Raw genomic sequence first — 22709 nt, forward strand, 5'->3', positions numbered from 1 at the left:
CTTAAAAACAGATTGGTATTTAGTGACACAGAAATAAGGGCCCAAACTATTATGCAAAGTGAAGAAGCAGGTTGAAAGCTGTCTAATGATGATTCCATTCTAATTTTTTAAAAAGGTGTGTTTCCTAACAATGAGAAAAGAAAAAGAGAAATTAAGGAAACAATCCTTTCACCATTGCAATGAAAATAATAAAATACTTAGGAATAAATTTACCTAAAGAAACAAAAGACATAAATATAGAAAACTATAAAACACTGATGAAAGAAATCAAAGAGGTCACAAACAGATGGAGAAATACCATATTCATATATAGTGAAAATGAGTATACTACCCAAAGCAATCTACAGATTTAATGCAATCCCTATCAAGCTACCAACAGTATTTTTCACAGAACTAGAACAAATAATTTCATAATTTGTATAGAAACACAAAAAACCTCAAATAGCCAAAGCAGTCTTGAGAAAGAAGAATGGAACTGGAGGAATCAACCTGCCTGACTTCAGGCTCTACTACAAAGCTACAGTCATCAAGACAGTATGGTACTGGCACAAAGACAGAAATATAGATCAGTAGAACAAAATAGAAAGCCCAGAGATGAATCCAGGCACCTATGGACACCTTATCTTTGACAAAGGAGGCAAGAATATACAATGGAGAAAAGACAATCTCTTTAACAAGTGATGCTGGGAAAACTGGTCAACCACCTGTAAAAGAATGAAACTAGGACACTTTCTAAAACCATACACAAAAATAAACTCAAAATAGATTAAAGATCTAAATTTAAGACTAGGAACTATAAAACTCCCAGAGAAAAACATAGGAGAACAGTCTCTAACATAAATCACAGCAGGATCCTCTATGATCCACCTCCCAGAGTAATGGAGATAAAAGCAAAAATAAACAAATGGGACCTAATTAAACTCAAAAGCTTTTGCACAATGAAGTAAACTATAAGCAAGGTGAAAAGACAGGCTTCAGAATGGGAGAAAATAATAGCAAATGAAGCAACTGACCAAGAATTAATCTCAAAAATATGCAAGCAGCTCATGAAGCTCAACATCAGTAAAATAAATGACCCAATCAAAAAATGGGCCAAAGAACTAAACAGACATTTCTCCAAGGAAGACATACAGATGGCTAAGATGAAAAGATGTTCAACATCACTCATTATCAGAGAAATGCAAATCAAAACCACAATGACGTATCATCTCACGTCGGTCAGAATGGCTGTTATCAAAAAGTCTACAAACAATAAATGCTGGAGAGGGTGTGCAGAAAAGGGAACCCTCTTACACTGTTGGTGCAAATGCAAACTAGTACAGCCACTATGGAGAACAGTGTGGAGATTCCTTAAAAAACTGGAAATAGAACTGTCATACGACCCAGCAATCCCACAGCTGGGCAAACACACCAAGGAAACCAGAACTGAAAGAGACACATGTACCCCAATGTTCATCACAGCACTGTTTACAATAGCTAGGACATGGAAGCAACCTAGATGTCCATCAGCAGACGAATGGATAAGAAAGCTGTGGTACATATACACAATGGACTATTACTCAGCCATTAAAAAGAATGCACTTGAATCAGTTCTAATGAGGTGGATGAAACTGGAGCCTATTATACAGAGCGAAGTGAGTCAGAAAGAAAAACACCAATACAGTATTTAATGCATATATACAGAATTTAGAAAGATGGTAATGATGACCCTATACGTGAGACAGCAAAAGAGACACAGACATAAAGAACAGTCTTTTGGAGTCTGTGGGAGGGGGCGAGGGTGGGATGATTTGGGAGAATAGCATTGAATCACATATATTATCATATGTGAAACAGATCGCCAGTCCAGGTTCAATGCATGAAACAGGGCACTCAAAGCTGGTGCACTGGGATGACCCAGAGGGATGGGATGGGGAGGGAGGTGAGAGGGGGGTTCAGGATGGGAGACACATGTACACCCATGGCTGATCCATGTCAATGTGTGGCAAAAACCACCACAATATTGTAAAGTAATTAGCCTCCAGTTAAAATAATTTTTTTTAAAAAGTGTGTTTCTTGCATTCCAATCATATGCACATGTCAATTGTGTACATGTGAGTAAAGCAGTCTAGAAGGATAGGTACTGCAGTGTTAAGAGGGATGAGCTCTTTGATGTGATACTATTGGTGATTTCCCCTTTTTCTTTGTGTTTGTCTTATTTTCTGGTTTATTTGGTAATGTCCACATTTTAGTGTTTACTGAAAAAACATCAGTGAAACTTATGTTTCCTTTGGAAAAAACAGTGGTGTAAATTTCCTAATTCTTTACTCTCACCCTATCTCCCCTTCCCCAAAATGACGATGCCACTTCTTACTCTTGTTCATTCGGGTTCATGTGAATCTCTTGTCTCCTCTGCCTCATACTAGCCCTAAAAAGTCCATGGCCTCTCCCCTGTAAACACATCCACTTGGGCTGGGAAACAACAAAAATAATCCTCAAGGTTTGCTTCCCCAAATTCCTGTTCAAGGATTGTCCCCAAGAAATGATAGCGACCGCCTTGGGGAACAAAGCTTCTGTGGCCAAACTTGTGTGAGGAATATTAGGCAAAACAATTGGGCTTCTCTCCTGCAGGACTCCTTGGAGCCTTTTCTCAGGGCTGTGTACTGTGATTCCTGAAGAGCAGGACAAAGCAAGCTGCATTCCCCCACTGCAGACGCGCACAGGACCCTTGTCTGCAAACCCACTCTGAGCACCTCCTTTCCTGTGGCCGGAGTGCAGACTGCATCGGTCACCCTCCCTGCCCCGCCCTGAACTCAGGCAACCCCTGCTATCTGAGCCATGCGCCTGGGACTCATCTCCTGCAGCCAGGCTGTCAGCCCGACAAACCAGCACTGCACTGCCTTTGAACTGCCGGCTGCCTGTCCTGCTGTTTCTTGGCTCCCCGTGCCACAGGGTAATTGAAGCCGGGGAAGGCTTCCCTGGTGGCTCAGATGGTAGAGAATCTGCCTGCAAAGCGGGAGACCCAGCTTTGATCCCTGGGTCGGGAAGATCCCTTGGAGAAGAAAATGGCTACCCACTTCAGTATTATTGCCTGGAGAATTCCACAGACAAGAGGAGTCTGGACGGCTACAGTCCATAGGGTGTTAAAGAGTCAGATAAAACTGCGTGACTAACACACACACAAAAGCATTAACCAAAGGGTTTTATCCTCCCCCTTCCACCCCCCTCACCCCATGCACAGCTCTTCTGCAGCAGCAGCTGCAGCACGGAGCCCACCAGCCCTTAGAGATGCTTTTGCACCCTCAGGACACACTGCAGAGCAAAGCACCCTATGAGGAAGGAGGCTCTGACAGAGGGGTGGTTTGGGACAACCCTGCGGGGAGGGGAAGAGAAGCAGGGGGATCAAGTCAGATGGCTGTCTTCTTGGGAAAGAGGCTGTGAGCCTCCAGGAACCACCATTACTTGCTGTGGGCTGACCAAGCAGGGGTAGAGGAGGGGCAGCCCTCCCTGCCGTCCAGGCCAGCACCGGGCATTCAGGGCCCAGCAAGGGGATACCAATAAGGCCCAGGGCGGAACTGGGGCCAGGGTGAGGGTGTGCTCATGGTCAGCGGCTGGGGATGCCTTCTTGCACCCAAAAGTCAGGGCCCAGATTGACCCTGTAGTAGAGACCAGTGGAAGACTGAGCTGCCCAGACCAGCCAAGATGCCATCTTGTGAGGGGGTTGAACCTGAATGAGATTGTTTAAACCTGGAGACATAGGGCTATGGTGACCGGGAGGTTAGTCTCCATCCCCTCAGTGAGTAGGGACTCATAATGTGATCTCCAGCCCCTCTAAATACCAAGGGGCCCACCACCTCCAAAAAGAGCTGCATAGCCAGAGTACACAGGCTGTGGGGAGGCTGACCTTGGCATAGGTGGTGGTGACCAGGCTGGCCCACTTCTCTGGGCTCTTGGTCCTGTACAGCTTGGAAGGGACACAGCTGGGCAGCAGCTCCCGGATGGCCTGGCTCCTGGCCGAGGCACCCAGCTGCACGTAGCAGTGCTGGGCCAGCAGCTCCACCAGCTCTTCCTCCTGCACAGCCCAGGGATACACACAGGAGCCGGGGTGGGGTGTGCATGTGAGAGCCCACTCTCCCCTAGGAAGCCTTTCCCCTGCTGAGCTCTCACCCCCCACAGCAGAGGACCTCTGCTAGGCAGCACCTGCCCCTCCCCCAACACGGCAGAGCCCCTGTGTGCCCTGACTGGGCCCAACACGGGCTGCACTCCGGTCGGCAGGCCGGAGTCTCCCAGTAGCCTAGCTTGAAGATAAGGCGGGGGTCTGCATGCTCCTCGTTCAGCCTGCATGAGCCAGTGAGTGTGCGGGACTGAGCTCTGGGGCCTGGGTGGAGCCCCAGCACTGCTGAGTGAGGTGAGTGCTGCTGCTCAGTCACTGAGTCGTGTCCGACTCTTTGTGACCCCGCGGACTGCAGGACATCAGGTTTCTCTGTCCTTCACTTGTGGACAAGGCCTTTACCCTGTCTCCCCCAGTCCTCACTGGGCAAAGATGACCTCCCTGGTCGTTCCTGCAGAGCCTCTGCTAGGATTCATGTGGGCGGGAGCCTGTGTAAGTCATTAGCATGCCTGACACACAGAAGGTTCCCTGCTCCAGGCGCCGCACAGGGACAAGCTGCCCTGTTCTTTCCAAGGAGACAAACCTTGCCCAGCCATCTATTTGCCTGCCTTCTGACCCCACGCCCCCTTTGCCCCCACCTCTCCCTGACCACTGCCCTGCTCCAGGCAGGCCTCCAGGACTGCCACAGTTGCCTCTAGTCCCCAGCTCATCCTCTGGATTCAGGCCTGGGGAGGTCTGCACCTGCTGAACAGGCACACAGCATTGCCCAAGGAGGTCAAGTGCGTGAGCTCCCTTACCCTGAGTCTCACAACCACACAGAAAGCTCTGGTGACTGCACCTTCCAGGAGAGAGCCAGAGGCTCAGAGAGGTGACTTAATGTTCCAAGGCCACACCTCCAGGAAGAGGCACAGGTGGGACCTGAATTCAAGTGCTGGGATTCCAAGGTGGTGTTCCTGACCCCCAGGCCCTGCTGCCCCATGAGCAGCTGCTGTGGGGAGGCTAGGTGGACCTAGGGCTGATGGGGGCGGGGGTGGGCTTTGCTGCCGGTGGCAGATGCCTCAAACCCCAGAAGCTTGAGTGGACCTGTGGCTACAGGAGGAGATGGAGTCTACTGGGCTGGGACAGCTTCTCCCAGAGGGCCGCAGGGACCTGTACTCGCAGATGCACCCCGGGCCCACTCCTCCCGCTCAGCCTCCTGCCCTCCACGACCCACCCGGCCTCCCCAGGGACATGGCTGGTGCCCAGCCAGGCTGCCCTCTGTCCCAAAGTCCCTGCCCTGGAACAGGGCCCTTCCCCAGGCTGTCTGAGAGGTGGGTCTTTGGGGCCCCAAGCGCTGTGGTCCCCTCACCTTCTCGAAAGGGTACTCGCCAAGCCAGACTCCATGGAGGATTTGGCGGTAAATGAGATGGGTGCTGACTGGGTCCTCCTGGGAGTTGTGCCACGGGGTGAAGAACTCCTTCCGGAAGTAGATGCGCCAGGGCGCCTGGCGCTCACTCTCGCCCCTCTCCCGGGCCAGTTGCTCACACTGGGCCAAGGCATCCATCACGTGGTCACGCCCGCTGCCCAGGGACCAGAACTGAGACCAGAATCAGGGTGGTAAGGGTGAGCAACCACTGTGTGTCAGCCCCCCAGGGACACCTGCCTTTGCCATACCCATGTGGAGGTGTGGACATGAAGAGGACAGGAACCCTTCAGACTCCTCCCCATTGGGCGTGGCCTGTCATTCAGCCCTAAACACCCCTAGACTCTCCCCCTGCCGGCCCCTCTCACAGGAGGCTCATGCCCATGTGACTGGGTTAGAATGCCTTGATTCATTGGCGTGTGTATACCTGGTTCCGAGAGTGGGAATCAGGGCATCTGGGTGGGGCGATGATGTGGGGTTCAGGATGGGGCAGTACTGGTGTGACCCCCACATGGATGCGTGGGATTCTGAGCTCCCCAGGGTGGGGGGCTTGGTGCAGGATGTAGGCACAGCAGGGGACCTTCCAGGTGTGTGTGTGAGATACTAGGCTGAGTGTGTGAGTGTTGGGCCAGGGAGCAGGCTGCCTGGTTAGGCGGCACGTCTGTGAGCGGGAGTTTGTGTTCGCATCTGTGTTTGGCAGCTGGGAAGGTGAGTGGTGCCTAGGCTGGCGTGATACAAGGGCTGGCGCTGCCTTGTGTGTGTGAAGGAGGCGGGCGGTGGATGGGACCCCTGGCCAGTACCTTGTCGTACACGGCGACCTGCAGAGAAAAGCCCAGGTGGTCACTGAGCCCCTGCTTGCTGGCGATGTGCAGGCAGACTTCCCGAGACGTTGAGGCCGAGTCCACCGTGACCGTCAGGCTCTCTCCAGTCGCCAAGCTGATATGGATTGGGATGTGCTTCTTAGACTTGACAGCCTGGGGACGGACGAAGACTCAGGTCCTCTGCCCAGGAGGCCCCTCGGCTCAGCTGCCTGCAATGGAGCTCCTGGAACTCTGCGATGGGAGGCTGGCCCACCAGGCAAACTTCCCAACCCACTGCCCCTGCGGGCGCATTCCCACGGGTTCTGGGGGCGGGGCCTTCTGAAGCCCTGCCCAGCTCGGCAAGGCGTTTACGGAGTCCTGGCCAGCAGACAAGGCTGCTGAACCGAGGGACCTGCCAAGGCAAGAGCTGTTTAAGCACTGTGCCCGTGGGGTGCAGCCTGTACTGGAAGGCCCCATTTTAACGAGTTCCCTGAGCTTTAGCGAGATTGGGTGACTCAGGATCACAGAAAATCAAAAAGCTCTAGGAGTGTCTGAGTCTTGGACTCTGGGACGCTTTGGGTCAGAGGAAGCCACTGTTACTCTGTGTACAGCAGGGCTTGAGCACAGGCCACATAGCTGCAGCAAGTTCACTTTCAACTCCAGGGCTTCTGGGCAGAGCAGGTAGACGAGGTGGAGGAGGGAAGTCCTGTGGATGTTGGTGGCAGAGCAAGAACAGGACAGGGTGTGGTGGGAGGTGCTCTCTGTGTCCTGGTATAGGGCACCACAGGGCATAGAGCATGAGTACCTTCCAGGAGCCACGGGTATAGTGGGCGCCAGACCCTACCTGTGTCTGAAATACCGTTCCTGAGGATCCTGCAAGAACTCACAGGTAACACAAACAAGGATGCCACCTAGGTAGACAACCCTGCATGACCATATAAAATGCAAGTGTCTTTGGGAGGGGTAAGCTTTAGACAGTTAGCAGCCACTCACACCATGCAGCTAAGGAACTAAGACTGATTTTCCCTTTCAGCTAGAAGGGCCCTAAGTGAAAGAGAAAGTGTTAGTTACTCAGTCATGTCTGACTCTTTGCAACCCCATGGACTGTAGCCCACCAGGCTCCTCTGTCCATAAAATTCTCCAGGCAAGTATACTGGAGTGGGTAGCCATTCCCTTCTCCAGGGGATCTTCCCGACCCAGGGATTGAACCCAGGTCTCCTGCATTGCAGCAGATTCTTTACCATTTGAGCCACCAAGGAATATCAATTTAGGTGTGGGGGAGGTGGCACTTTTGAAGCCTGGACTGGGCCTGGGGAGGCTGAGCCCCAGCTGGGGCTCCCAGGGACCACTGGCCCAGAAGAGTGGGGAGGGGCCCAGAGCACATACTTCCTGTTGGCAGCCCCATGAGCTGTGCTGGAGGAGTCACAGGGCCTGCCACCACCCCACACTGGCTGCCTCCCATCCCCTCCAGCCTCTACCTGCAGCTCCAGCCAGGAGGGGGGCTCTGTGCGCACCCCATTGGCACAGGTGCGTCTCAGGCGCTCAGCACAGAAGGGCCCGTAGCCGACTGGTCCTTGACCGATGAAGTTCAGCAGATACTGGTGGATGAGGAAGGGGAAAGCACAAAGATACTTAGAATGGAGGCCGCTTTCTACTCACTGTCCAGATTCTAGGAACTATGATACTAATTGTAATTGTGGATGATGGATGTATTACTTGGCAATCATTTTACATATACACCTATATAAAATCACAACACTGTATACCCTACATTTGAACAATGTTATATGTCAATAATATCTCAATAAAACTGGGAAAAAAGCTAAAATGATAATAGTGGTGGCAAAGGTGCATTAACATGGGGCTGTCACACTATGAGGAGTATCAGTTGCACAGCATTTCTGAGGAGCCATTTGTCAATATGTTTTAAATAGTACATAATTTTAAAATGTGTTCACTCTTTGACCTAATTTGGTAAAGGTAAAAATAATTTGGTAAAGGTAGATATATAGTTTGTAATCATAGTGGTGTTTATGGTGATGGGCAATTGAAAGATAGACCCTAAATGTCCATCAAAAAGTGAAATATGGATTAGGAACACTAACAAGTGGCATTAGCGCTGCCATTTGGGGACAGTTTATGACATGAGAAGATGCTTATAAGTGAAAGCTGTAGGAGAGCCGATGTTCAAAATATGTTTGGTGAGATGTTGAAACAAGGTGTTGAAAAGCTTTTTGTCTCTCAGAGAGATTCTTTGAGAAGATGCAGCCTGGAAGGATTTACTGGTGTCAAGGCTGCCCCAGGGCAGATGGCCAGGGTGGTCAGACTTCCTGCTGTCCCTGGAGGCATGAGAGATAGTGAGATTGTTTTCTGTGTGATCACAAGTATGACTCTCTCACAACACAAAAGGTCAGAAAGTGTAATGCAAGTTGCCTCTGGGTGTGAGGATGACTTTTACCTTCTATTTAGACTTTTTACATTTCCTACACATTACTTTTTTCTCCCTCTTGGCTGCAGGGCATGTGGGATCTTAGTTCCCCGACCAGAGATTGAACCTGTGCTCCCTGCAGTGAAAGAGCAGACTCCTAACTACTGGATCACCAGGGAAGTTCCCCCTACGTATTACTTTTATATTCAGAACCAAAAGGTGTATTAGAGTAGCAAAGCCTGGGGCCTCCAACACTTGGAAACACCTCTCTCGTTAGTTCTTAGGCCTAGAGGGAGATGCTGTATCCAGCCTCTCATTGGTTCCGATTCCTCAAACACTTTTGTCTTCTCAATGCCCATTTCATCCACCACCTCACTGTCTTTTGGTGATGGAGCCCAGGTGAGATGGCCCTGGAGATCCTGATTAGGGGCCGGAGGAGCATCCTCTTTTGTAGACGTGAAACTGAGGCCCAAAGAAAGCCAGGCACTGCTGCCCATCCTGGCCTGCAGGAGAACCAGGCCATGGGCGGGGGTTTCTGCCCACCCATGCTGCCCCCGCCCTCAGCTCCTGCCCCTACCCCTCCCCACCTTCAGGAACCTCTCAGAAGGCGGGAAGCAGCCCAAGCACAGCCCGAGCAGGATCCAGCCCCGGGCCAGGCTGCTTGTTTTGTAGTTCTCGGAGAGCTGCTTGCAGATCTGGCAGTAAATTTCATCCCTGAAAGACACAGAGCGCTGGGAGGCCAGGCTGGGGGCTGGCTCTGGGGGAGGGGAGGAGCCCTATATTTTGTATATAAAATCTTCCTAAATCTCTGGCTCACCCCTGGTCTACACATGTTTGAGGCAGACTCCAAGCAGTGCAGCAAAGGCTAAAACATCTGCACAGGGGTTCCAGCTGCTGCTTACCGCAGGGAGACAGAGTCTGAACCCTACCAAACTAATTGCCTCCCACAATGAAAAGTCTTTGAAGGAATGCAACAGATTCGAGAGTCTTCAAACATATCATCCCCAAATGTCTAAGATAACAACCCAAAAGTACTAGGCCACTGAGAAAATAATAGTCAAGTATCAGACACATGAGGAGACAGGAAAACATGACTATTCTCAAGAGAAAAGGCAGTCAATGGAAACTGACCCCAAGATGAACCAAATATTGCTTTATCAGGAAAGGTTTTAAAATTAGCATGACTATGATCAAAGATATAAAGGACATTATGCTCATAGTGATTTCTTGTTTAAGAAATCTTGGCAAAACAGAAACCATTTTTTTTTAAAAAAGGAGTCAAGTGCAAACTCCAGAATTGAAAAATATAATATTTGAAATTTTAAAAAATATTGGATGGGTGTAACAGCAGACTGGGGAAGACAAAAGAAAAATCAGTTAATATGAAGACAGATTAATAGAAAATATCTAACCTCAAGAACAGAAGGGGAAACAAGAAAGCACAGATGAACAGACCCTTAGGGATGGGACGGGCAATATAAAAGTCTTCTACAGATTTAATTAGAGTTCAAAGGAAAAGAGAGAGAGAGCGAAGGAGAAAAAAACATTTGAAAAAAATAGTGACTCAAATTCCTTGAATTTGGTTAAAAATATTAATAACAACTTAAAATATGTGAACCCCTGAAATACAGTAGTCTGTCCTTGTAAGCAGTATACATAGCTCTTAAAATTTGTATAAAAACACAATTTCTGTAAAGCAAATTGTATATAAAGCAAAACATACAGAACAAATGAGGAACTTGCCCATTTACAGGGTCTTGCAGTAAAGCTGGTTATAAGATGAATCAACAACCCATGATGAGTTTGTCTTCCTAAAACTGGGTTTTACCCAGGGGTTTTAATGCAGAGCATTAGAGATCCCCTGGTGGTTGTACCATCTGCTGTCCTGAGAGCCAGCTTGCAGGCTCCAGGGTGGGCAGCAGGGGAGGGACGGGGCCCAGGGCTGAGAGCCAGTGAGGGGCTGTGTTCTCAGGGAGTGTGATGAGGGTGGAGACTGACCTGAGGCCGGGACGCCAGATGGCGTAGCCCACAACGAACTGCACCTTCTCCAGGTTGGACATGGGTCGGTCTGAGAGGGGGCTGTCCTCTTCAAATGCCTCTTCTCCAATATTCAGCTGGCTGGCCACCTTGAAACCCAAAGGTAGCAGTCAGGACAACCAAGATCGCTTCCATTTGCAAAGAAGGAAACTGGGTGAAAGCCTGGAACGCTGCAGCCGGCCGGCCAGTGGGCAGCAGAGCTGGGAGCCAGCCTGGGTCCCCTGGCTCTGGGCTTACCTGGCCTGTAACCCAGGAGGACCGCTTCAGCTTCATGGAGGAGATGTCCTTGGTCCCTCTGTCCCTGCGGCTGAGCTTCTGTGGAGGGAGACAGCTCCTGAGGGAAGGTGAAGCCTGGGCAGCACCTTCAAATCTAACCCAAGACCCGCCTGGGTGGGGCTCATCTCTAGCTCCCAAGCCTTTTCCCAGCCTGACTCATAAAGCAGTGTGCACTCCCTCATCTCCACCAAGCCGTGCAACACTGACAGGTGTGCACCGCCATCCTCACTGCTGGGCGAAGAAACAGGCGAGAGAATGCGAGAAACTGAACAAAAGCCACTCAGCCAGACATCGGTCCTCCGGGAGGGCTCAGGACTGCTCCGATTCCAAAGTCTGGACCTCTCACCAGCCGAGTGGGCTGGGCCTGAACCCAGGCACCCAGGACAGCCACAGGCTACAGTCATTCTCTGTGACAATGTGGTGGATGAACCGGAATACACTCTGCCCACTGCAAGGTCAGAGTTTTGCTAGAGACTCAGAAGACTAGACTTTGGGGCCCGGGCCCACTTGCAGCCATCAGCATCCGATGGTCTCCGTAGGCAGGGGTCACAGCCTGTCCTGACGGTGTCATGAGAAGTTGCTGCCAAAATCAGAGCTCAGTGTGGGACTGGGCTTGGGCTGGGATGAGCCAGGTCTGGGGCTGGGCACGGGCTTCTGTGTGTGTGTGCTGTGTGCTCAGTTGCTCAGCTGTGTCCAGCTCTTTGCCGTCCCATGGACTATATAGCTTGCCAAGCCTGTCTGTTCATGGAATTTTCCAGGCGAGAATACTGGAGGGGGTGTCATTTCCTCTCTAGGGGATCTTCTCGACCCAGGGGTCGAACCCGTGCCTCTTGCATCTATGTCCTGCACTGGCAGGCAGATTCTTTGCCACTAGTGCCACCTGGAAAGTGGGCAGTGGCTTCCGGCTGGGCTAAAACTGGTTTGCCACACAGGGACCAAATTGAAAATACATTATCTGGTGAGTGAGGGTGGGCAGGGCTCACTAAGCCCCCTGCCCCTCCTTCGGGGCACACACACTTAATAAGTGCACAAGAAGGAGCACTGGAGATCTGACTCTGTGCTCACCTTCCAGAGGTGCCGGCGGCTCAGCCACCTCTCGATGTCCCCTCCCTGAGTGGTGGCCAGCCTCCAAGGTGACCCTCAGGGACCCTTGCTTCCTGACATTCTCACCCACGATGGCACGCAGGCAATGAAGCCTCCTTCCTGCTTTCTCTCTTAAGTCACTCGTCATGGAGGAAGCAAATTGTGAGAACAATCAGGCAGCCCGGTGGAGAGGCCGGGGTGGCCAGAGCAGAGGTCTCCCACCAGCAGCTGTTTGAGGGAGCCATTCGGAGGCAGATCTTGTGGCCCCGGTCAAGTTTTAAATGACAGTTTGGCTGCAACTTCGTTAGAGACCTGGAGCCCGAACTAGAGAACTAAGCCACTCCTGGTCCTCAAAAACTGTCTGAGATAATGAACGTGGGCTGTCTCACACCATCAGATTTAGGGGTTCATTTGTTGCACAGCAACGGATGACATTACACTAGGCAGAGTCCACGTCTCTAGAGGCCAGGGAGTCAGGGCTTGAGCTTGGGCAACTTCCATGCAACCTCTGGACCAGATTTGACCATGTGACCCCAGGCTGCAGACCCGCTTAGATGTCTGCACAGTTGCTCTGCTATCTGAGCACCTGATGTTTGGGGGCCTGTGATATTTCAGTTTATAATAAGAAACAGATACTTGGTCTTTGTCCCCATTGCTGGCACAGAACTCCTAAAATCCTTGGAATCGCCTGTGATAAAGATGTTTTTTTATGTTAATGAGGTGACTTTTAGAAAGCACCTAAGGATAGGGGCAAAGCTTTGGTTTTTCCAGTGGTCATGTATGGATGTGAGAGTTGGATGGTGAAGAAAGCTGAGCACTGTAGAATTGATGCTTTTGAACTGTGGTGTTGGAGAAGACTCTTGAGAGTCCCTTGGACTGCAAGGAGATCCAACCAGTCCATCCTAAAGGAGCTCAGTCCTGGGTGTTCATTGGAAGGACTGATGCTGAAGCTGAAACTCCAATACTTTGGCCATCTGATGCAAAGAACTGACTCATTTGAAAAGACCCTGATGCTGGGAAAGATTGAGGGCAGGAGGAGAAGGGGATGACAGAGGATGAGATGGTTGGATGGCATCACCGACTCGATGGACATGAGTCTGAGTAAGCTCCAGGAGTTGGTGATGGACAGGGAGGCCTGGTGTGCTGCGATTCATGGGGTTGGAAAGAGTCAGACACGACTGAGACACTGAACTCATTGAACTGAAGGATGGGGGCTGGTGGCTAGTGGTCAAGGGGAGGGCGGAAGGGCGTGAAACTGAGCTCAGCTGGCTCAATGGCCAGTGATTTATTCAATCATATCAATGAAGTGAGGCCTCTGTAAAGACCCGAAAGGACAGGGGTCAGAGATTTTCCAGGCTGGTGAACACGTGGAGATTTGGGGAGAGTGGTACCTGGAGAGGGCATGCAAGTTTCTTAATCTTTTTCATATCTTGCCCTGTGCATTTCATACCTTGCCTCTTTCATCTGGCTGTAGTGACTTGTATCCTTCATAATAAACCAGTAGGCTAGTAAGTAAAACGTTGCTCTGAATTCTCTGAGCTGCTCTTGCAAATTAATCAAACCCAAGGAGGAGGTGTGAGAATGTCTGATTCAAGCCAGGTAGTCAGCAAATAAAGACCAGTCTGGACTTGCATTAAAGTGGGGGTAATCTAGAAGGACCGGGCCCTTCATCTGTGGTATTGGACACTATCTCCAGGCAGAGAGTATCCAAACCGAGTTGAATTTTAGGACACCTAGCTGGTGCTGAGAAGTTTTGGTGGAAAAGACCCACATACATTGGCACTGGTGTCAGAATTACAGGCTGTCGTGGGGTTCCCGTTGCTGGTGGCCCAAGTGCTATCCCTGCTGGGTCATTCCTTTGAACTATTCTTGGTTAATTCCACTGAGATGACATCATGAAACTGAGGCCCGAGGAAGGGCTTCTGACCAAAAATGGATGTAACAGCCTTTCATCAGAGGGCAGGGTAGAAAACGGGTAAAGAACTAGGTCTTTGAATTCAGCGGAGTGCATTCAAAGCCCAGCTGTGTAACATGTATTCACTGTGATCTGGGGGCAAGCCGCTTAACTTCTCAGTTTCTTTAGCTACAGTAAATTTAATAATCCTCCTTTGTAGGGATGGCTCCTCTGGAAATTAACTGAAGAGAAGCAGCTGGCATATACCGTGTTGACAGTCAGTAACAACATTTGTTGTTATTATTACTGGTCTATGCATTTGAATCCTGAAGGGCTTCCCTGTGGGATCAGACAGTAAAGAATCTGCCTGCAATGCAGGAGACCTGGGTTTGATCCCTGAGCTGGGAAGATCCCCTGGGGAAGGGAATGATTATCCACTCCAGTATTCTTACCTGGAGAATCCCATGGACAGAGGAACCTGACAGGCTACAGTCCATGGTGTCTCAAGGGGTCAGACACAGCTGAGTGACTAAGTACCAAGTCTGACTAAGTCAAACCCAGTGTTCAGTGCCCGAAGGACCTTCTCCAATAACAACTGTATAATTCACAAAGTCCTGGATATAATGCCTGACTCATGAGTTCCCGAGTGCAATTCAAGACTGAAAACCCTAGGGGTCCATAGGTGCTGCGGGTGATGCTCACTCCACACTGTGCCTCCCCTTTCTGGCCCAGCTTCTCCAGGCCCTGGGCCTGGGGACGCCGGGAGGGCGTCTCCCCTTGGCACCGCCCTCATGGCTCACCTGTGCTGATCTGCTGTGTTGTGGAGGCTGGGTGCTGCTGTCCTTGCCCAGGGCATTGTGGATCTGCCCCATCACCGAGCCTCCATGCAGGGTGCTCCTGGTGAAGAGCACTGGCTCCGGAAGGTCGCCCATGAACCGCAGGATGATGCTCCACACAGCCAGGGCAGCCTGGGAAAACGGAGACAGAGCCCCCGCTTGGAACCAGCTACATGCAGCATAGAGCCCATGGCATCCTGCCCCTTTCCTGTTCCCGCGGAGCCAGCGGGAGGCCTGAGCCACTAGAAAGCAAGGAACCAGGCACCGAGCAGTCAGTGTCATCCTCGTGGTAGAGCAGAGGGTATCGGAGGGGCCGCCGGATGTGCGTGTGGCTGGCCGATTTCTGGAAGTAGGTCACGGCGAACTTGGGGAAGGTGTACTCGGCCAGGTCATCCTCAGGCTCCTCCATCATGGGGACCGTGTCTAGGTCAACCTCAGGCAGCTTCTGGGTCATCTCTTCCAGATCCTGGGACAGAGACAAGGGTCCACTCTCCTCTCAGATGTGATCTGCCAGTGTGCGCATCTTGGGGGCCAGGGAGCCCTAAGAAGGGCCTGCCTGGTTAGTGACAGGGTGCAGAATGACCCACTCCCCCTTGTGTTGGGGACCGCCCCCCGCCACACCCTCAGTGTGTCCCTGGTGGGCTGCCAGTTGCTGGGTGGGCCTTGGGTGGGCCCAGACACCCCCACTCCCTGCTGCCTCCTGCCTGCCTCCCTTAGGTGCCCTTCCAGGGGAGGTGTGCCCAGCTGCCCCCAGAGCACCGACGGTTTGTGAGTGGGTGGAGCTTGGGGGAGCGGGCATGAGCTCCTGGAGGGATGCAGTGAGAGTCAGCAGGACAGCCCTGGAGCAGTCCTCCTGCTCTGCGCCCCACCCCCAGTCCCGCAGGTCCCATTCTGCAGAGCAGCAGCCAATGAGATGCTGTGTGATGGCGGCCAAATACAGGTGGGAAACTGCCCAGTTGAAAGCCCAAGAACATTTGCACAGCAAAGGCTCTAGGAAGACTTGTAGGTAAGACACCTCCTTAACTTAAAAGGGCCTGACCACAGAGACCTTCACTCCTCTTTTCTCTGCATCTTCGCCCACGACCACAGAACTCACTCCCCGAGCCAGGTCGTGCCTTTTCAGTAAAGCCTAGAGGTTGGCTGAAGGCTGGGACTGGGCAGGCACCCCACAGGACCCGACGCTGGGCTGGCAGGGCCCATCTTACCTCAATGTGCGGTGTGGCTGGGCCATCCTGCCCACCAGTCAGGGAAGGCAGGAAACCAAACACCTGCTCCACCATCTCTGTGTCGGTGATGGTGTCGTAAATGGACTTACGCTTCCTTTTGGGTACAGCACTTGGGCTCTTCTGCTCTTCAGCTGGAATGACCAGAGGCACCTGCACAGACACCCCGTGGGGCCGCAGTTGCCACCAGCCCAGCTGCAGCAAGCCCCTCACGAAGCTGAATAAACCTTCTGCTGCCATATTTGTCAAAATCAATATCCCTTTAAAACCCTAGATTTCAATAGCTAGAGGGACTGGAGATCCACCAGCCTGGGCTTCCTGTTTCAGAGAAGATGTAAAGAAGGGAGATGCTTGCTTGTCCCCACGTGGGACCACACTAAACCCCACAGAACCTAGCTGCAAAAGTCACTCAGGCCCACATGGTCCCTTCACTAAAAGCAAAGAGGCTCCCCTGGGAGAGGGCCCTGGCCCGCCTGATCTGGTGCTCATCCGGGGCCATGTAGGTGTAGGAGCATCTGCTGATGTGTCTGAGGCTCAGCACTCTCTCGCTCTGGCCACTGCACCGGTCCTGTGCTCAGGGGACCCGTATTATCTATGGAGCAGGAGAGAATTTCACCCTAGCCCCCTTCTTTATCACCATGGCCAATGAGTGAGTTCTGAGGAGTGAGATTGAATCTTGGGTCCTCTCTGGATGGAAGGAATGGGACCACCCAGGGGGGAAATTTCACAATGCAGGGATACACATCTCAGTGACATTTGTTTGCCCCCTGGCCTCCCGTCTCTCCTGCCCAGACTCTCTTGAAGGCTACTCTTGGTTTTTGTCTGCCCTAAGCTATCAGACCCGCCCAGGAACCAGGCACCTCCACCCTCCTCTATGGAACTGTGGCCTCCCATAGCTCAGTTGACCCTGGTTTCCTGAGCCTTCCTGGGACTAATCAGTGCTGCTGAGAAATCATCCCCAAAGCTAAAGAAAGGGGACCAAAGGACTTGAGTTCAGGTTCCAGGTATAAGACGGAGATAATCCATCTTCCATGCTGCACCCTCAGCGCCCAGGGTATGATCTGGGTGTGCCCACTACACTAGTAACTTTGGACCCAGAGGGGGTCAGGAGTGTCTGATGATGGTCTTATGTTGCTGCTCACTCCATCTGCCTGCCCTCCCTCATCTGGGCCCAGCCATCCCCACCTGCCCGAGAGGGCAGTGACCACCTACATTGGCTTTCTGCTGCCGGAAGTTCCGTCGAGCAGCCATGCCCCTGGCATGCGCCTGGATGACCACCACAGCTCTCCTCTTGGCCTGGACTTGCTGGCGCACCAGGTAGCCTCTGCAGAGGGCTTGCAGCTTGACCATCCTCTGCCGCAGGGCCTGGTACTGCTTTGCCAGCAGATGGCTCCGGGCAATGGCTTGCAGACGCTCAAAACCCAGGAGGATCTGTGGAGGCAAGAGGGGTGTACACCTTCAGAGGGGCCTGGGACTGGCAGGGCACAGAGCAGAAAAAGGCTTCCCGAGGGGACAGAGAGCGAGAGGCAAGGTGTTCTTGCAAATTAGCTTTACAGTTACATGCTTTTTGGCAAAGTGCTAGTGCTAAAGTTTTGCACACCTGTGAGCACAAGCAGATTAAGTAACTTATACTTGTAAAGCAGTTAGAGCCTGGCATGATATTGGTGCTAAAGAAGTACTTTTACATGGCATAAATGATAGAATGGTCTTCTGATGGCTGCTGCTACTGCTAAGTCACTTCAGTCATGTCCGACTCTTAGCGACCCTGTGGACTGCAGCCCACCAGGCTGCCTCGTCCCTGGGATTCTCCAGGCAAGAGTACTGAAGTGGATTGCCATTGCCTTCTCCCTTCTGATGCCTAGTGACAGAGACCTGGGCTGGAAGTCATGTGGGTGGCAGGATGGCAGAGGTCCTGCTTTTCACACCTGCAGCCAAGTTTACAGTCAGCTCATGTGGGGCTGTGACCTGGCGGATGCCTTTGGCCTGCTCCATCAAGCAACTCCCTCACAAGGAGCTTGAAAATAAAGAGGAAATAATAAACTATGAGTACCCACTTCTATGCTGCAAAAACACTCTGGGCCACAGAGGTCTCTGAGCCTCTGGGCCGGCTTCTATTGGCTTTTCAAAGACCAATCCTGGTGCGTGCTGTCTGTGTGGGGTCATGCTTCATTTTACAACCATTAAGTCACACAGACCTGCATCTCAGCTCCAGTTCTGCTGCTTACGCACTGCGTGCTCTTGGGAAAGTGACTTAATTTCTTTATGTCTCAGATCCATGACATACAGTGTCGGTTTAATAATAAATAAAACGATGCACGTAGAGCAACAGGCCCCATGTAGCCTTTCCATCTGCGTGTTCCAGCCACAGTCATGGCCATGACCAAGGCAAGCAGTCAAGGAGGCCCAGCAGGCGTGTTAAAGGTGCCTCTGGTTCGTTTGCTTACCAGACACTCATTAGCAGTGCCTGTGGTCAAGGAAAAAATTTGGAAGAAATGCTTGAAACAGAGAATAATCCATCCGTTAACTTCGATTGCTGCCTGCAAACTGGGGGGTAAAAAACCAGCCACCATCTCATTTCAGAGCAGGACATCTCATTCTAGCTCCGGAGATGCCTCAGATCCTGCAGGAGAACACCTGAAGCCCGCAAACATGTGGCCTGACACCGCTAAGAAGAGCGTGGGGTGCTGAGGTGTGTGACTGGCAATGCTCCTTGCCCCAGCACGCACAGTCGTAAACAAACGTCTCACACTCACAAACAAATGTCGATGTTGGTTTCTAACCAGACAGGTGCCCCCTGCCCCTGCAGGTTCCACCTCCCACATGAGTTCTCTTACCAGTTTGAAGTTCCGCTGGCTGTAGTGGCCTCTCCACCAGGCCTGGAGGGTCACAGCTGCCTGCCTCTGCCTTAGGAACTCCTTCCTAGAAGGGGAAATCCAAGTCAGTGGTAACAACCACAGGCATTTTAAAAGCCTCGGGTGCAGGGGATGGGGAGGGGACAGATTTTGAAGGGAAGAGAGAAAACAAAATTCAGATAAAAATGAATACACATGGTATTTCTTTTCCAGAAGACTTTATAGGCTGAAAGACAGGTTAGAAATAAAAAATCTACTGCCAACAAATAAATCTGTGAGTGAGGACAGTCTAGTTTCTGTTATTTATTTATTAAATTTGTCTTGTATCTTTTATTTATTTTTGCCATGCTAAGTAACACGTGGGATCTTAATTACCTGACTAGGGATCAAAGCTGTGCCCCCTGCAGTGGCAGTGTGGAGCTCTAACCCCTGCACTGCCAGGGAATTCCCAAGGACAGTCCAGTTTTTAGAATGAGGAGGAATAATTTCCTCATTAACCCCAAAGATCTATGAAGGTACAAAACCAGTTTCCAACTTTTTCTTCCTTGCCCCGTCCTCTGGCCACTAGCCCAGGAATCTACTGAAATCAGGTCAGAAATCTTGGTACCAGAGCTCCTCTCTGGGGACAGGTCAAACCAGAGGGCAGCACCCAGGCGCTGGCAGCCTGGCAAGTGCCATCTAACTGCTCCCTCCACAGGGAGGAGGTGCAAGTGCTAAGTCACTTCAGTCGTGTCCAACTCTGTGCCACCCTACGGACTGGAGCCTGCCAGGCTCCTCTGTCCATGGTTTCCTCCAGGCAAGAATACTGCAGTGGGTTGCCATGCCTTCCTCCAACAGAGAGGGAAGTGGGCTGAAAATGGAGGGATGATCTGAAACCTGGCTTCTGGAGAGTCAGAGGTGCATATGGTTATATCTTTCTTCCCACACTTAACTGAGTTTTCTCATCACTTCTAAAAATTTTTCAGGGTATTTTCTTAGGTTTAGAACAGTAGATTTTGATCATATTAAAAACCACCTTCGGGGAGTAGGGGCAGGGGGATTTAGATGAATGTGATCGAAATGTGCAAACTTCCAGTTATAACTAAGTGCTGGGGATGAAATGCACATGGCGAGCAGAGTGGACACTGCTCTAAGGAACTCATGAGAGTTGTTAGAGCAAATCCAAGAAGGGTTCTCATCAAAAGGAAAAAAAGTTCTTTTGTTTTTGTATCTATATGAGAAGATGGATATAATAATAACTCTGGTGGCCCAGTGGTAAAGAACCTGCCTGTCAATGCAGGAGATGTGGGTTCAGTCTCTGGGTTGGAAAGATCCCCTGGAGAAGGAAATGGCAACCCACTCCAGGATTCTTGCCTGGGAAATCCTGGCAGTCCACGGGGTTGTAAAAGAGTTGGACGCGACTTAGTGACTAAACAACAGCAATCTTACTGTGGTAACCGTTTCATAATATAAGTCAGATCATTATGTTGTTCAGTTGCTCACTCATGTCTGACTCTTTGCGACCCCATGGACTGCAGCACTCCAGACCTCCCTATTATGTGGTACACCTTAAACTTATATGGTACTGTATGTTAATTATACCTTAATAAAACTGGGAGACAAAAACAAACAAAAAAAACAAGAAAAAAGTCTCTGGAGAACTTCAATATTTATTGATGTCTGGGTGCCGCCCAGTCCAATTAAGTCAGAATCTTTGTTGATGGGCAAAGAATGTATGTCTGCACATATAATATTTTTAATGCATGTACACACACACACATGATGATTCTAATATTAGGCCAAAGTAAACAACCGAATAGTCTAAAGAAAATTTTGTCTCTTTTCTAACGTACCAGTGGTCCTCAGCTGGGGGTGATTCTGCTCCCCAGGCACATTTGGCAATGTCTAGACACATTTTTGGTTGCCATGACTGGGGCGCTGTGGAGGAGGATGCTACTGGCATCTTAGTAAGTAGAGTTTAGATGCTGCTAAACATCCCACAATGCCCAGGATAGCCGTCTCTAATGAAAAGTTATCCGAGCAAAATGTCAATAGTGGGACTTCCCGGGGGTTCCAGTGGTTAAGAATCCACCTTGCAATGCAGGGGACATCAATCCAATCCCTGGTCTGGGAAGATTCCACATGCTGAGGGGAAACTATGCCCATGCGCCACAACTACTGAGGCTGCGTTCTGGAGCTGCCAAACCACAGCTATTGAAGCTCACGCACCCTAGAGCCCATGTTCCACAAGAGAAGGCAGTGCGATGAGAAACCCGTACACTGCACCCAGAGAGCAGCCCCTGCTCACCACAGCTAGGGAAAGTGTGTGCAGCAGTGAAGACCCAGCACAGCCAGAAACAAGTAGATAAATTTTAAAAAGTACCAATAGTACTGAAGTTGAAAACCCTGATTTCTATTTCTATCTTTTAAAACAATTTCTTGTCTAATTGCATTGACCAGAACAGCAATAACACTGCAATTATCAATAGTGATCACTTCTGGGTAGATGGAGTAAATACGCTTTTCCTTACCGCTCCTGCTAACTATAACTAAAAACCCTTAGACATCATACATAAAACAAATATGAAGAAGACCCTGAAAGATGGAGGATGAGAAGGAAGACAAGCTAAGGATCTCAGACAGTGGTAACTTCTCTGAGCTTCCTTTTGTCTCATGAACCCCAGACTAGGAGCTAAAGAAGTAGAAAATCCAAAAATGACAATGGGGACAGACTGAAAAAAACCCAAGAAAAGCCTTCTCTCTCCAGTAAAAAGACCGGAAAAGGGACAGTTTAGCAAGACACAAAACTTTTAGATGATAACCAGTCTACTGCAGTGAAACACCATTTAAACAACTGTGTTCTCACCCCCAGCTGCACCAGAAAATGCCCAATGGAAAGCCTAGATTCCCATCCTCACCTGTATTGTGTCAGAGAAGGCTGAGCAGGAAGTCATCCTTGATGGGCAGTAACGAGTCCATCCCCCACAATGTCACTGGAGACCACTGGGGATTCCTGCACCTGTATGGCCTTCCAAGCCACACTGCCCTGCCTCATGACCCTTCTTACAGGTGCCCTCAGCCACTTTCTCCTATTTTGTACCGTCTGGGTTTCCAGGCCTTCCTGTGGTTGGTAACAGGCCAGTGGGACAGCAGGGAACACCATCATGGTGTCTGCAGAGTCCTCTGAACACGGTAAGGGTCCCCTGGAGAGGGGATAGGCTGCCCACTCCAGTATTCTTGGGCTTTCCTCATGGCTCAGCTGATAAATAATCCGCCTGCAATGTGGGAGACCTGGGTTTGATCCCTGGGTTGAGAAGGTCCCTTGGAGAACGGAACAGCTACCCACTCCAGTATTCTGGCCTGGAGAATTGCATGGACTGTGTAGTCCATGGGGTCGCAAAGAGTGGGACACGACTGAGCGACTTTCACTTTCACTGGACATGGTGAGGGTAAGGGAGGCAGTAATATGGCTGATTTGCTGAACCTGGGCTGAAATTCACGTGTTACCTATTTACTGACCAGGGAACTGAGTCAAAGATGATTCTTTTCTTCCCTCCAAACCCACCACCTCATAAACCCAAATGCACATGTTTTCTAAGATAACTGAAGTAGAGTCAAAACACAGTCGAGACCACACGGGTAGATTCTGCCCTTCACCCCTAACATTCAAATTGTGTATTAGCAATTCTCTGCCAGCACAGACGGCAGTGTCCCTGGCCAGCACGTTGCAAAAGCTCTTCTGCCTCAGTCACCCCCGGAGAGAGACCAGAGGGAACACGTGACCCTGGTTTAAGGGGTACAGGCCTGCC

At 50.7% G+C, this 22709-nt stretch overlaps 1 protein-coding gene across 1 annotated transcript in view; it reads right to left on the reverse strand.

The window, feature by feature from the left end:
* The window catches only part of MYO7B (myosin VIIB), a 78734-nt gene that overhangs the window by 11064 nt on the left and 44961 nt on the right, over window positions 1-22709 (reverse strand). The window contains exons 19-30 of the mRNA XM_068968441.1: window positions 18904-18988; window positions 17282-17500; window positions 16052-16222; window positions 15112-15312; window positions 14811-14978; window positions 10995-11072; window positions 10719-10846; window positions 9308-9434; window positions 7771-7890; window positions 6293-6466; window positions 5439-5666; window positions 3884-4051 (exon numbers count right to left, since the gene is read on the reverse strand). Of these exons, the coding sequence (XP_068824542.1) occupies window positions 3884-4051; window positions 5439-5666; window positions 6293-6466; window positions 7771-7890; window positions 9308-9434; window positions 10719-10846; window positions 10995-11072; window positions 14811-14978; window positions 15112-15312; window positions 16052-16222; window positions 17282-17500; window positions 18904-18988 (1867 nt within the window). The remainder of the gene's footprint in view (window positions 1-3883; window positions 4052-5438; window positions 5667-6292; window positions 6467-7770; window positions 7891-9307; window positions 9435-10718; window positions 10847-10994; window positions 11073-14810; window positions 14979-15111; window positions 15313-16051; window positions 16223-17281; window positions 17501-18903; window positions 18989-22709) is intronic.

This window comes from Capricornis sumatraensis, chromosome 3 (genome assembly GCF_032405125.1).
Source record: "Capricornis sumatraensis isolate serow.1 chromosome 3, serow.2, whole genome shotgun sequence".
In the NCBI taxonomy this organism is placed as follows: domain Eukaryota; kingdom Metazoa; phylum Chordata; class Mammalia; order Artiodactyla; family Bovidae; genus Capricornis; species Capricornis sumatraensis.